The sequence below is a fragment of the Arachis hypogaea genome, chromosome 15 (genome assembly GCF_003086295.3).
Source record: "Arachis hypogaea cultivar Tifrunner chromosome 15, arahy.Tifrunner.gnm2.J5K5, whole genome shotgun sequence".
In the NCBI taxonomy this organism is placed as follows: Eukaryota; Viridiplantae; Streptophyta; class Magnoliopsida; order Fabales; family Fabaceae; genus Arachis; species Arachis hypogaea.
The window spans coordinates 127,309,699-127,324,749 of record NC_092050.1 but is presented as its reverse complement, the minus strand read 5'-3'; the positions used below and the strand labels follow the sequence as shown (position 1 = coordinate 127,324,749).

General features: G+C 31.1%; 1 protein-coding gene and 1 long non-coding RNA gene across 3 annotated transcripts; both read left to right on the top strand.

The window, feature by feature from the left end:
• Positions 1 to 9,911: 9,911 nt before the first annotated feature.
• Positions 9,912 to 13,284, top strand: LOC112750625 (uncharacterized). Of its 2 annotated transcripts, none has more exons than XR_011872229.1 (4): positions 9,912 to 10,032; positions 10,137 to 10,332; positions 10,444 to 10,564; positions 12,913 to 13,284. It is a non-coding gene; the product is annotated as an uncharacterized lncRNA (long non-coding RNA). The 2 variants fall into 2 exon arrangements; XR_011872230.1 differs by having other exon boundaries at positions 10,444 to 10,605.
• A 40-nt stretch (positions 13,285 to 13,324) lies between these two features.
• LOC114925359 ((+)-cis,cis-nepetalactol synthase NEPS3) lies at positions 13,325 to 13,699 on the top strand. The gene has a single exon (XM_029292963.1). It carries the CDS (start codon positions 13,325 to 13,327, stop codon positions 13,697 to 13,699), a length of 375 nt encoding a protein of 124 aa, XP_029148796.1.
• Positions 13,700 to 15,051: the final 1,352 nt, after the last annotated feature.

Below are 15,051 nucleotides of genomic sequence, written 5' to 3'. Positions count from 1 at the left end.
CTACATTCAATCCTGTCATCACCTACTCACTCGTCCGTTAACATGCTCATCAGTAGGTTGTGTAAGAAATTATATTATTATATGATGTCTCATGTGTGTGATGCGTCTTATTTTATTGGTTTAATAAATATTTAATTAAAAGAAAATTACATGATTATTTTAAAATGTAACCAACTTGATGGAAGTTGGTTTTTATGAAAAGAAATCAGAATTTAGTCCTTACTTCCTACCTATGAAGTCTTTCTTCTTCATTCACTATCAATAACCAAATTGAAAAAAGAATTAAGAAGGCAAAGGAATAGACAAAGTGAATTCTTCCTAATATCATCATCATCATGGATTAAGGTTAGTAACTCTTCTCATTTCTATTTGTGATAATCATAAATTTCAAGATCTTTCCTGTGAATGATAATTTTATAATGTATACTAAAATTATATTGAGCATAACATGTGGTATCAGAGCGCTTAGGTTGTGAAATTTATGATTGTCCATAAAAATAAAATTTTACTGCAAAATTGATATAGCATGAAATCTGCAGTTATAAGAGCTTGTAAATTATATTTTCAGTTCATGAAGTTTTGTGCATGAAGTTTAATGCTTGTATGTATAAGTGATCAAGGCATTGCTATTATACTGTGTATATATTGAAATTGGTTTCCTCTTATTCATAAGACCAACGCTCTAACCAACTGAGCTACGGGACCTTATTATGAAATTGGTTTCCATTGTTACGCACTGCGTTATTATGCTTGCATATTTATGAACAGCGATTTTTTTTTAAATCCAGAATAATGAGAAAACTCTTTCAATTTCTTTAATTTTCTACCAATTTGTGTAGCAAAGTACTCAAATTTTAGCCGAAAGTAAACAGTATCTTTTATTTTTGTAACAATAAAAGAAAATTTTGTATTGAAATTTTAAGGTTTGTTAATCACTAAAGTGGTCAAATCTAAAAATTTTAGTTAATATCATGTTTATTATTTTGTATCAATTACATATAAGAAAAGATGCTATATGATAATTATTTATATGTTAATTGAAGTTCATTATTATGAGATATTTAAGGATCACCCAAAGGTTGATTAGTTGATCTTATAATTAATGAACATGATTGTTAGCACATATATATATATATATATTATTAGTATTTAAATATCCAAAGATATTAAATATTTTTAATTGGTGCATGTATCTTTACTAAATAAAGTTAAATTTATTGGCATCATTGTGTTATTGTATATTGATATATCACCTAAAGGAGAATATTAATATACTTTGAATGTTTCTATGAATGCTCTTTGAATCTAAATAATGTGTTATCTTATGACTCAAAGTGTTAATATAAAGTATGTGATAATTGTAGCAATTCTTCCTGTCGCATTGCATTCGCATGCTACGTCTGTTCCAATGTTTAATGGGCTGAATTTTTCTTATTGGTCTGAACAAGTCCAATTTCACCTTAGTGTCTTGAATCTTGATTTAGCAATTCAAGTTCAGAAACCTGCTGCTATTACTGTTCTTAGTAGCAATGAAGAAAAAGCTCATTATAAAGCTTGGAAAAAGTCAAACAGACTTAGTCTTAAGTTTATGCGGATGAGCATAGCAAATAGCATCAAGTCAGCTCTTTCCAAGTCTAATAATGCTAAAGAATTTATGAAACTTGTGGAAGAACGCTCCCAAATTGCTGATAAGTCTCTTGCTGGGACGTTAATGGGTACTTTGACCACCATGAAATTTGATGGTTCTCGTACATGCATGAGCATGTCATTGAAATGACAAATATTGCAGCAAGACTTAAGTCATTAGAAATGGAAGTGGATGAAAATTTTCTTGTGCAGTTTATTTTAAACTCATTACCATCTTGAGTATGGTCCTTTTCAAATAAATTATAATACTATGAAGGATAAATAGAATGTGCATGAGTTGCATAGTATGTTAGTTTAAGAGAAAACCAGACTTAAGAATCAAGGAAATCATTCTATCCATTACCTGAACCATCAAGGAGTTAGAAAGAAAACTGGAAAGAAGCATGAAAAGGAAAAGGGAAAGGGACCATTAAAGACTGTTGAGTCCTCTTCTAAAATCCAGAAGAAAGATAAGTGTCATTTCTACAAGAAACCTGGACACTTCCAAAATGATTGTCTAAAGAGGAAGGCTTGGTTTGAAAAGAAAGGTAATAAACTTAATTATGCTTATGTATGTGTTGAATCAAACTTAGTTGAAGTTCCTTGTAATACATGGTGGATTGATTCTGGAGGTACGACTCATATTTCTAAATCGATGCAGGGATTCCCTACAACCCGAACCATAAGGCCAAATGAAAAGTTTGTCTACATGAAAAATAAAGATAAAGCTCCAGTAGAAGCTGTTAGGACTTATCAGTTGATTCTCGACACTGGACATCATTTAGATTTGCTAGATACTTTTTATGTACCAAGTATTTCTAGGAATTTAGTTTCTTTATCTAAATTTGATGTTGCTGGATACTCTTTTAATTTCAATAATAGTTGTTTCAGTTTGTTTAAGCACAACTATATAATTGGATCTGGCATACTTTCTGATAGTTTATATAAATTTAATCTTGATGATTTATATGCTGAATCACCTATGACTTTGCATCATAAAGTTAGCACTAAATGTGGTTTAGTGAATGAACGTTCTGCTTACTTGTGGCATAAACGTTTAGGTCACATTTCCAAAGAAAGAATGGACAGGTTGATAAAGAATGACATCCTTCCAAAATTGGATTTTAATAATCTCAATATTTGTGTAGATTGTATTAAAGGGAAGCAAACAAAACATACAAGAAAAGGAGCCACAAGAAGTACCCAACTTCTTGAAATTATACACACTGACATATGTGGACCCTTTGATGTAAACTTTTTCAATAAAGAAAAATATTTTATCACCTTTATTGATGATTATTCACGTTATGGTTATGTCTATCTACTTTATGATAAATCTCAAGCAGTTAATGCTTTAGAAATTTATATAAATGAAGTAGAAAGACAGTTGGATAAAAAGGTAAAAATCGTTAGATCTGATAGAGGTGGTGAATATTATAGAAGATACGACGAAAGAGGACAAAATCCAGGTCCATTTGCTAAATTCCTTGAAAAATGTGGTATTTGTGTTCAATACACTATGCCAGGTACACCTCAACAAAATGGTGTATCAGAAAGGCGAAACCGTACTTTAAGAAATGGTTAGGACAATGATGAGTAATGCATCTTTACCTATATCATTGTGGATGTATGCTTTAAAAACTACTATGTATTTATTAAATAAGGTTCCTAGTAAGGCAGTTCCTAAAACTTCTTTTGAGTTATGGACTAGGAGAAAACCTAGTTTAAGACATCTACATGTTTAGGGATGTCAAGCAGAAATAAGAGCTTATAATCCGCAAGAAAAAAAACCGGATTCAAGAACAATCAGTGGATATTTCATTGGTTATCCAGAAAAATCAAAAGGATATAGATTTTATTGTCCTACTCATAGTACAAGAATAATTGAAACTGGCAATACACGGTTCATTGAGAATGGTGAGACCAGTGGGAGTACAACTTCACAAAATGTGGAGATTAAAGAAGTCAGAATTCAAGTTCCTTCAATTTGTACTTCTACTTCTGGAGTTGTTATTCCAAATGTTATTGAGCCTAATCACGATCAACAGGAACAATAAATTATTGATCCTGTTGTTGTTGGACTAAATAACAATCAAGAGGAACAAGAATTTATTAATCCCATGGTTAATGAGGAGCCGATAATAGAACAACCACAAGAAATGACATTAATAAGAAGGTCTCAAAGAGAAAGAAGATCTGCTATTTCTAATGACTATGTGGTGTATTTACAAGAGTCAGAAAATGACTTGAGTGTTACTAATGATCCAGTTTCTTTCTCACAAGCCATTCATGGTGATAATGCTGATAAATGGTTAAAGGCCATGAAAGATGAGCTTAAATCAATGGAACAAAATAAAGTATGGGACCTTGTGTAATTACCTAAAGGATGCAAGAGAATTGGGTGTAAATGGATCTTTAAGACTAAACGTGATTCTCATGGCAACCTTGAACGTTACAAGGCTCGTCTTGTTGCCAAAGATTTTACTCAAAAAGATGGCATTGATTACAAAGAGACTTTCTCACCAGTTTCTAGCAAAGACTCTTTAAGGATTATCTTAGCTTTGGTGGCTCATTATGACTTAGTGTTACATCAAATGCATGTAAAAACTGCCTTTCTTAATGGGGATTTAAATGAAGATGTTTACATGGATCAACCAACAGGATTTTTGGTTGAAGAAAAAGAACAAATGGTGTGTAAACTTAAGAAATCACTATATGAACTTAAACAAGCATCCCACCAATGGTTTATCAAATTTAATAATACCATTCTGTCCTTTGGATTTAAGAAAAATACCATTGATCGATGTATATACTTGAAGGTCAGTGGGAGTAAATTCATTATTTTAGTTCTATATGTTGATGATATTTTGCTTGCTTCTAATAATCTTGGTCTATTAAGCGAGACTAAGAAATATCTCTCTAATAACTTTGAAATGAAAGATATGGGTGAGGCAAGTTATGTAATTACTATTCTGAGATAGATCACAAGGACTATTAGGATTGTCTCAGAAATCATATATTAATAAAGTATTAGAGAGATTCAGAATGGCACAATGCTCAGCATCACCTGTTCCAATTCAAAAGGGGACAAGTTTAGTCTTATGCAATGTCCAAAAAATAATTTGGAACGGAAACAGATGAAAGGAATTCCATATGAATCTGTTATTGGGAGTTTGATGTATGCTTAGACTTGCACAAGGTCAGATATCAACTTTGCAGTTGGTATGCTTGGCAGATACCAAAGTAATCCAGGATCGGATCATTGAAAAGCTGCAAAGAAAGTTTTAAGGTATCTGCAAGGGACAAAGGAACACATGCTTACTTATAGGAGATCTAATCACCTTGAAGTGATTGGATATTCAAATTCAGATTTTGCCGGTTGCGTAGATACAAGAAAATCTACTTTTGGTTATTTGTATCTCTTAGCTGGAGGAGCAATATCATAGAAGAGTGCGAAGCAGTCAGTAATTACTACTTCTACAATGGAAGCTGAATTTGTGGCATGCTTTGAGGCCATGGTTCAAGTAAGTGGTTGCGAAACTTCTTTCAGGGCTTGAAATTGTTGATAGTATTGCTAGGCCGCTGAAAATTTATTGTGATAACTCCGCAGCAGTTTTCTTTTCTAAAAAACGACAAGTATTCCAAAGGTGCTAAGCATATGGAATCGAAATACTTTGCTGTTAAAGAAGAAGTTCAGAAACAAAGAGTGTCAATAAAGCACATTAGCACTAATATTATAGTTGCTGATCCTTTGACTAAAGGGTTACCGCCCAAAATATTTACTAGTCATGTTGAAAGGATGGGTATTATTAGTTTATAGGATCAATGTATGTTTAATGAAGTTTGTGTTTCATGGATATTGACATTTTGAGCTCAAATGAATTAATGTTTTTGTATTACCTGATTTTCAATTTGTTGTATACATAATAGAATTAAAATAATCAGGTATTGTCTTACAATGAAGACATTATTGTTGGACTAATTATGTTATATACTTCCTAATTATGGCTCATGTTAAGAATGTGGCTAACTTTATAGTACATAGAAGGGACTATGTCGATTAGATGACGTACAACCGCTATGACTCATGCTAGTTTTATTCTTATCATGATAAATTAAGCTATGCAAGTAATTGCTTAGAAATACGCATTATGATAAATATTTCTTAAACCATCAATAGGAATAATGACACATGAGCTAAGTGGGAGAATGTAAGAAATTATATTATTATATGATGTCTCATGTGTGTGATGTGTCTTATTTTATTGGTTTAATAAATATTTAATTAAAAAGAAGTTACATGATTATTTTAAAATGTAACCAACTTGATGGAAGTTGATTTTTATGAAAAGAAATCAGAATTCAGTCCTCTCTTCCTACCTATAAAGTCTTTCTTCTTCACTCACCATCAATAACCAAATTGAAGAAAGAATTAAGAAGGCAAAGGAATAGACAAAGTGAATTTTTCCCAATACCATCATTATCATGGATCAAGGTTAGTAATTCTTCTCATTTCTATTTGTCATAATCATAAATTTAAAGATCTTTCCCGTGAATGATAATTTTATAATGTATATTAAAATTATATTAAGTATAACAGGTTGAACTTAATCGGTTTGATTTTCGATGTCATAATGCTTCTGCTCAAAATATCCACTTGCACATCGAAGACTACCCCCTCTACCACCTTCCTTTTTGGGTTGTTCTACTTAGGCTTCGTATTTTCATGGGCCTTCGTTCTAGCATTTTTATTCATTCCCACTACTACTTCCTTTCCAGTAAAATGCTTCGCCATGTCCAGATCTTGTCTTTACCTTCTTGTTCTCAGGTTCACGCTTTCTTTTTCTCTCCATACTCCAGAATTAGCAGTAATACCTATTCCTCTCGTATGACTCTGTCTCATGAACCTTACAAACGACACATCAACCCTCTTGCCCTTGATGGAGACACCATCCGTTTGTGGCGCCCCACTTTCATCTCCCTCTAATGAGTCAAACCTTATGAATGCAAATCATCCTGAGTGTCCTCACCTCTCTTTTATTGAAATGTACACATCTACGATTCCTCCCACCCACCCAAACCCTCGAAATAGATTCTTTTTTGTGTTATCATCAGGCAGATTGTCAACAAATACCGAGTGCGTCATCCTCTCTACCTCCTTCCACGTCCGTACTACGTTTTCCTTGTTAGTGCTCTCGTAATTGCTTGATCTTGAGTCCGTTCCTCTACGTTTATCCCTCCTTCTTTGTTAAATATGTCATCCTTTCTTGCTTTCAATTCTCCCCATATTGAGAATTAAATAATTAAACTTTGACGCTACATGTTAGTCATTAAGTGCAAATATATTCAAGGTATTGGTGAATTGAGTAACAAAATCAATGATAAATTTTAGCTCAAAAAAATGTGTTTTAATTTTTCATGGATCAATAAGCAAATTTTAAGAGTTTAAATCCTGTAATAGTATTTTTTGTACCTCTTTGCTTACGTTCAGTTCTCTCCACCAAAGTATTAAATATTTTTCACTATATATCAAGCTTTAGTGAGTGCTTGTAAACCACTGCAATAATGTACACTGCAATTTGATGGCATAAATTTATTAGAATGTATATATTTGAACCAAGGCCAATAACCTCTATTTATAGACTATAGAGTCCTAAATCCTTATGAATGTTACGAGTGGTTGGGATATAGTTTAAAAAGTCAAAATTACACATTTTTCAAATTAATTTTTATAAAGTCAATTTTTCAAAATTTGACGACTCGAGATTGAATTAATTTACACTCGAATATTTGATAAAAAAAAAGTCTTAAAACATGTTTTTTGGAATCTAAATAAGTTTTTGTCAAACTAAATTGAATTTTATAATTTAAAATTATTTTTAACTTAATTTAAAATATTTTTAACTTGAGAAATAAAATCAGGTTTACCCTCGACAAGATTCTAAAGTCCTAAATATAATTCTAATGAATCTTAGACTTTGATTTTTTCATTTTTATTACTTGCATTTTAAATTTTTCTGGTGAGTTAGAACTTTAAAGCATCTCTAATGTTAGTTTAAGTTTAATTTTATTTTGAATCTTACAAAATGATACATAAGCACTTTTGGAATAATGATTTAAAATTAGAACTGAGATTTGCTACTCTAATATTTGGTTTCAATTTAATTAGACTTTTATATTATTTTTAATTATTCCATCAAAATAGTTATACAAATAATAAAATTTTATTAATTTTTTATCAAAGTGATACATTTTTTCTAAGGTAATACCGTTTTATTTTTTTATCAATTTCAATATAAATTTCAGTTATAAATTAGTTAATAGGTTCTTGAAAGTATTAAAAATGACTTCAAAAATATTCTATTGAAGTTAGGGGTGCACATGGGTCGGGTGAAGTCGAGTTTGATGTGACCCAAACCCGATCCGAAATATACACCGGATCTATTTATTAGACCCGAATCCAGCCCTAAACCCGATGAAACCAATATATTTTCGAGTCACAATTATACCGGGTGAAAACCGGGTGAAAACCAAGCCGTTAACATTACATTACGTTGATACCTTCTTGTAAGCTAGCATGTAAAAATATCCAAATTTCCAAGACTCCAACCATTATTTAACATGGTAAAATTCACTTAGAAAAATAATATAACAAGAACCAATCATTCTTCAAAATTAAAGCATAACCACAATCAATACTAATATTGTCTAATAATACCAAATATTTAAATCAATACAAATAACACAATATTATGCATTAGTCTAAAGTCTTATGCATTCTAAACATAAAACATTAACTTATAGTCTTATAATGACTAATAATACAAAATATTAAGATTTACAATACTTAAATTCCACATAAGAATAGTCATGATCCATCACTAATAACACAAAATATTAATTGTGTTTGATGGCCGGGCCACCGGACCGACTTCGGGTGACCCGAGCTATGGCCTGAACCCGACTCGAAATAATAACCGGGTCTATTTTTGAGACTCTTATCCAACCCTAAATCCGATGAAATCACACTAAATTAACCACTAAAATATTCGAGACCGGGCCGAGCCTTCAGACCGGACCGAGTCATGTGCATCCCTAATTGAAGTTGTTCTTAAATTTATAACGTAATTCCTTCCATTAACGTACGTTTTCTTTTGAACAAATTTGGTAATTCTTTCAGTTATAAATTTATATTTATGTGAGAAAATGTTTTCTAAAATAAGATTTTAGTAAAGTGGTAAAATAATATTTAATAGTTTTTGAATTTGTAATTTTTAATATTTGTGAGTTTCACTATTTTAATTCAATAATGATTAAAGTATTACTATATTACTTTACCAATATTATCACTTTAGAAGAATTTAATTTTAATTATGTTATCAATATTTAAAATTTATTTTTATCATTCTTCAAATAATTTTATTATATATAAAAATATTTGTCATGCATCAAATATATTTATCATTCATCAAAATAAGTAATCGTAATAATTTAAAAAAAATCATACTAAATATACACTAACATAAATTATTAAAATAACACTAATAAAAATATATATTAAAATATAAAATATATATTAAAAATAAATTAAATAATATATATTTATATATAAATATAATAACTGATTTTAATGCACGTAAAGATGACATTTTCGTTTTTCAAAATTAATTCATATATTTAACTAGAATTACAACCACCATTTCCATTTCCCAAAATCTCACCGTTTTCGTAACAACATCCTCACCCAAATTGTCATTACTTACATGAAGCTTCAATTTGAGCATTTGGGATGTATTTAATAACATCTCTCGCGGTACCAATTATTTCATAAATCATATGTTGGTTTCATATTTACACTAAAGTCCCAAAAATTGGCTGGATACTTGTTATATTATTCAACTATAGTAACTAAAGATTTATTTTCTTGAAATGGATTTAATTTGTTTTCCTCCTTTGCAAGTTGATCCTTTGTTTATATTATTGAGGAAACTAATTTCATAATTTAAATATAAAAGTTGTTTTTGATAATTTAAATAGGTAACTTTCATTCATGAATAGGATCAGGTCCAATTTTGTTAGGTTACAAATATTTTTTGGAATTTCTTCCAACTAAATTTGATTTGGTTTGATAATAGCCATTTGAGCCAATTCATAAACTATTCTATTTCTACTTCTTTTAATATCTGAAAATAAAACTGATCTTAAGGAAGAAATTAGATGAAAGCCGTCTAAAGGAGTCAAAATAGTTGCTATGTATCTGTTTTGTCTTTAGGTAGTGTAATTATGTTGAGGAAGCAACATTTTTAGAGGCCCATTAAGCAAGCCTTTGCCTCACCTTCGTAAGGTTGGAGAGGATAAGCTTCAGCGTCAATGCATGCAGCATCGACATTTATTTTTAGGAGATTGGTAGGTGGGAAATTCCAAATTCCAGAGCTATTGGTACATGGTACAAGAGATTGCATTCATTGTTGATTGATAATATGAGCACACATATATTCTTCACATCTCAGGTTTACCGAATCCACTACTTCCATGGGCGTCTTCGTTCTACCTTCAAAGAGCAACTCATTTATAACTATCCATTTGGAGGCTTGTACAAAATAGCCCTTGCATTCATTTAAGATCATCTCAATCCGTGTTGCTGCATTTGATTCTGGATTTTCAGAAGTTCTAATGGACAGGGGGCTATGAAACTAGACCATGCGAGTAAATTCACCATCTTTGAAAACATGGATAACTGTTTCTTCCTTACTCCAACACCTTAGAGAAAGTAGTATGCAGCTAATTCTCTTTTTTTTTTTTTTTTTTTTTTTGCAGGTTTTGTATTGTGGGGAGCAAGTTGTTTATTATTCTCCATGTGCATGTGCAGTTTATTGATCTCGGATGCGCTTTTGCCTTTTAGAGCCTTTTCCAATTCGGTTCATCCACTGTTGGAGTGGTGCTGCTTCTATATTGGGATTTCTTCAAATTCATAAATCTGTGATAAGCATATCTGACCTTAAATTCTCCATTTCTTGTGAATTTCCAATAATATTGATTTGGCTGGTTAGTTATATAGGTAGAGGAATTTCTATGATTTGTGTGGCTTCAAATTCCATGAAGTTCTCCTTTACTATTCTTACATCTCATCTCATTTCTATGATTTTTTTTAAGATTGATTATAGGACTCCAGAGTCTCTGTCTGTTCTGGTTTGGGAGCCAGGGTGACCCTCAAATTTTCACTGACCTACCATCCCCTATTTTCTAAAGTTCTTGCTCCCATGTGTAGGATTTCTCTGGCTTTGAGAATGCTTCTCCATATATGGCTCCGACTGTAGCCAACAGACGCTTCTAAAAAATTTTTCCTAGAAAAATATCTCACCTTGATGATCCTTGTTGCTAAAGAGTTAGGTCTTTTCATGAGTTGTCACCCTTGTTTCGCCAAGAGAGAGAAAATGAAAGCTTTAAAATCTCTAAACCCAAGCCCTCCTTCCGATTTACTAGTCCATATCTTGTTTCAATTTACTCAATGCATCTTTTTTTTTTTTTCATTTTTGTTTTTTCAATAAAAATTCCTTATCATAGAGTCTCTGTGATTATAGAGGCTGATGGAAATTTGAAAGCAACCCATGATGTAAGTTGGGATTGGTTGGGATACCGTTTTGATTAGTGTCTCCTTTTCCACTCTAAATAACTCTTCTCCTCGCACCCTTTCAGCTTCTTCCATACTCTCTCCTGTATGAACTCAAAGACCTTATTCTTGAATCTCCCTACCAAGATGAGGAGTCCCAAGTATTTAGAGTATTGCCTTTATCCCCATCTAATCTTAGATCAGAATTTGTCTGGTAGTTGGCACATTTTGGCTAGAAGAGATTTCTGACTTCTTTAAGTTGATTCTCTGGCCTAAAACATTCTGGTATAGAACAAGTGATTCCTTGATTTTCAAAATGTCTTGGTCGGTACTCTAGAAAATAGTATGGTCTCGTCCACAAAGAAGAGGTGGTTGATCTGTGGAGCTTGCTTTACGATCTTGATGCCTCTAATCAGCTTGCTATTTTGGACCGCGATAAGGAGTCCTGATATAACTTCAGCACACAGGACAAACCAATAGGGAGATAGAGGGTCTCCTTGTCTTGAGTCCTCTAGCAGGTTTGAAATTTCTACTAGGGATCCCATTTAGGAGGACCGAGGAGAAGTTGTTTTGGTAGAGATACATTTTCAAATGAGGTTTACCCATTTTTCAGAGAAACCCATAGAAATTAGGACCTCTTTTAGGAAGTCCTATTATATTCTATCATAAGCTTTTGCCATATCCAGCTTTATGCGCACATATTCTTTTTTATTTGTCTTAGGCTTCATTGTTTGACTTTTTCTTTCTTTCCCTTTTGATGCCAATATTTAGAGATCTCGTTTTCATTTTAGCTTAAACCAATTCTGAGCATTTTTTCTTTGGCTTGTAATGTGCTTGTTAGTCTTGATTAGAGATCAGCAATTGATGGCCCAAAAGCATGGTGAATCTTATTTTTGTTCATCCTTCCTATGGACTGAAGCCTTCATGTAGAATAGTTATGTGTGCTTCTTGTTTGGGTCTGGTTCACTAATTAAATTTGGAATTAGGTTCCTGAAGATTTTGACTTCAGACTAGTTAGTCCTTAAAGAAAAAAAAGTACCAATTTGATCTTACAGGATAGCAAACGGTAAACACATGATGTCTTTCTATCAATTCATCAACTAAAATTTAACGGTGATGCTTATATGTACTGTTAATTACTCTGAGGTGTCTATCTATGAAAGATAGTCATGTATATAACAACTTTTGTAGCGAAATTTCATTTATTTTGATAAAATTTGTGATAAATAATTAAATAGAGATCAATTGATAAAGGGTATATGAAAACTCAAGCTAATAAATGCTTCACTGTCTAAAATTGCATCGTTTTTCTGCTCATATGACAGTAATGAGACATGTACCACTGTAAATAATGAAATACATGGATAATTATATTTCGTTTCGCACTATTCATTGATAAAAGGACATACATATCCACCGTTTACTATCTTGGAGGACCTAATTAATACTTTTTTTTCTTTAAAGACTAATTAGTCTAAGGTCAACATCTTTGAGGATCTGATTATCACTTTATTCTTAAATTTGTTAGCACACATTTTGGCTTTCAACCCAATAATAAATGTTTGTCATCATATATCACTATATCAAAATCAATTCTAACTCAACAGAAGCATTATTGGGATCTACTGTTTCGTTGTTTTTTTTCCTAACATGATAATATTTTGTGTTTATGTCAGATTTTGGTCAATATTGGGACTACATTCAGGCGACTATGACTCAATGTTACAGACAGATGTGAGCACGATGGAATGGACTTGGCACTACACTCCTTCAAACCCTAGAGGAGCTCTTGGATTCGAGGAGAGAGGACTTCCAATTTAAATATAAAAGTTGTTTGCGATAAAGTTATAGTTATTTTAATTTTCTTAAGCTATAATGCTATAACAGTCAAGACACTCGAGTTTTTCTTGATCTCTATTTTGTCAATTTTGATATATAAAGAAAAGATAGAAGACAAAGATAGGTTAGGTAGTGACCAATAATTAATGGATGCATGTGAGAACATAAATATATAATAATAATAATAATTGCGACCTTCATCAATCTCTGCAGATAACGAGACTAGTCACCAAACCTATACATAAAAAAATGGAAAAAACATCAGCATCTCCCAGCGGTGGTAAAAAGTTAGCGGGAAAAGTGGCCATAGTCACAGGCGGCGCCAGCGGCATCGGGGAAGCGACTGTTTGTGTGTTTGCCGACGAGGGCGCCCTTATGGTGGTGGTTGCGGATGTCCAAGATGATCTTGGGAATCAGGTAGCTGCCTCCATTGGTACTCACAGGTGCACCTTCCTCCATTGCGATGTAACGGACGAAGATCAAGTGAAAAGCCTTGTCCAGCCAACTGTCTACAATCATGGACAACTGGATATCATGTTCAGCAACGCTGGAATCCTTAGTCCAGCCGAACATGTGAAATCTTATTTAGTTAAGAGTAAATCTAGGAAAATTATTATTAAATAGAAAAATAAATATTTAGCCGAATATGTCCAATATTTTTATTAATATCTAATCAGTATTTATTTAATAAGAAAGAAAAATAAATAATTTTAAATAATTAGATATAATTTTATATCATCAAAATTATTAATGATAGTTAATTGATAACTATAAATTACAAAATTTACTTTTTCATAACACTTTTTTTTATTAATGGTTTAGTTGATTTGATTTGGGTTGATGAAAGAGAAATAATATTTATATGATCGAAGAAAAAGGTTAAATAATTAACACTTTCTTTTGTCTTATTTTAATTAAGGTTATGACAATAAAGTTAATGAATCCGTAAAATTAGAAATTTAATAGTTTAATTGAAATTTAATCTGGAGTTAAATTTAGAGTTGAATTGGATATAATAAAATAATATATTTATATATAAAATATATATTTTTTAAATATTTTTTATATTTTATTATTTTAAATTAATTAACTATTAAAAAAAGAAATCAGTTCAATTAATTAATTGGTTGTTTTACTGTTTTTCAATTTTTTTAATTGATTCATTATTGACCAATCTTCGTTCTAAACTAAAATTCGGTAACTAATTTCTAATCTCGATCTGTTCTTAGAATACTAATTTTAAACCAATATTAATAATTTTGTTTAATAAACTACTATTTTTGATAATATTTTAAAATATTAACAAATTTAACCATGAAATAAATTAAACTAGTTTGATATTTATAGAAGACAGTTTTTATGTAATAAAAATATTTAAACGTTAATTTAATTCAGACGTAAATTTATTAATGTGTCAAGCTTTAATAAATAGAATGACTCTGTTTTGTCTTTTATGAATATAATACATCTACAAATTTAAAATAGGATCAAATTTCTTTAAAGTAAAAATATTGATCAATTAATAAAATAAGAGATTAATTCCATTTAAATTTAACATATATAACAAGGTACCGTTTTTGGTGTCCACATGCCGTCTATGATGCCCACAAATTATGATGGCTATGCTAGCTATGGATAAACAAATAATTAGATGCTGACACGGGGAGGAAAAGGCTATTGTTTGACTTACTTATCATTTTTAAAGTAGTTTACCTATTATCGTAATCTCATTAGTTTTAACAACATTAAATTATTTTTTTCTTTTTTGGTTAGAATTCATTTTTTTTTTATTTTTAACAAATAGTATCCCACATGTAAAAAAAAAAAAAAAAAAGAACATTTTAATAGAGCAAACAAAAGAAGTTATATCAAGAAATCAACAGATTCAAGCCAACACCTCAAGGAGATAACAGTTCGATTTTGTACCGTCACTCAATTAAAGAACGAAAACGTACGATGGAAAATGCGAAACGGTG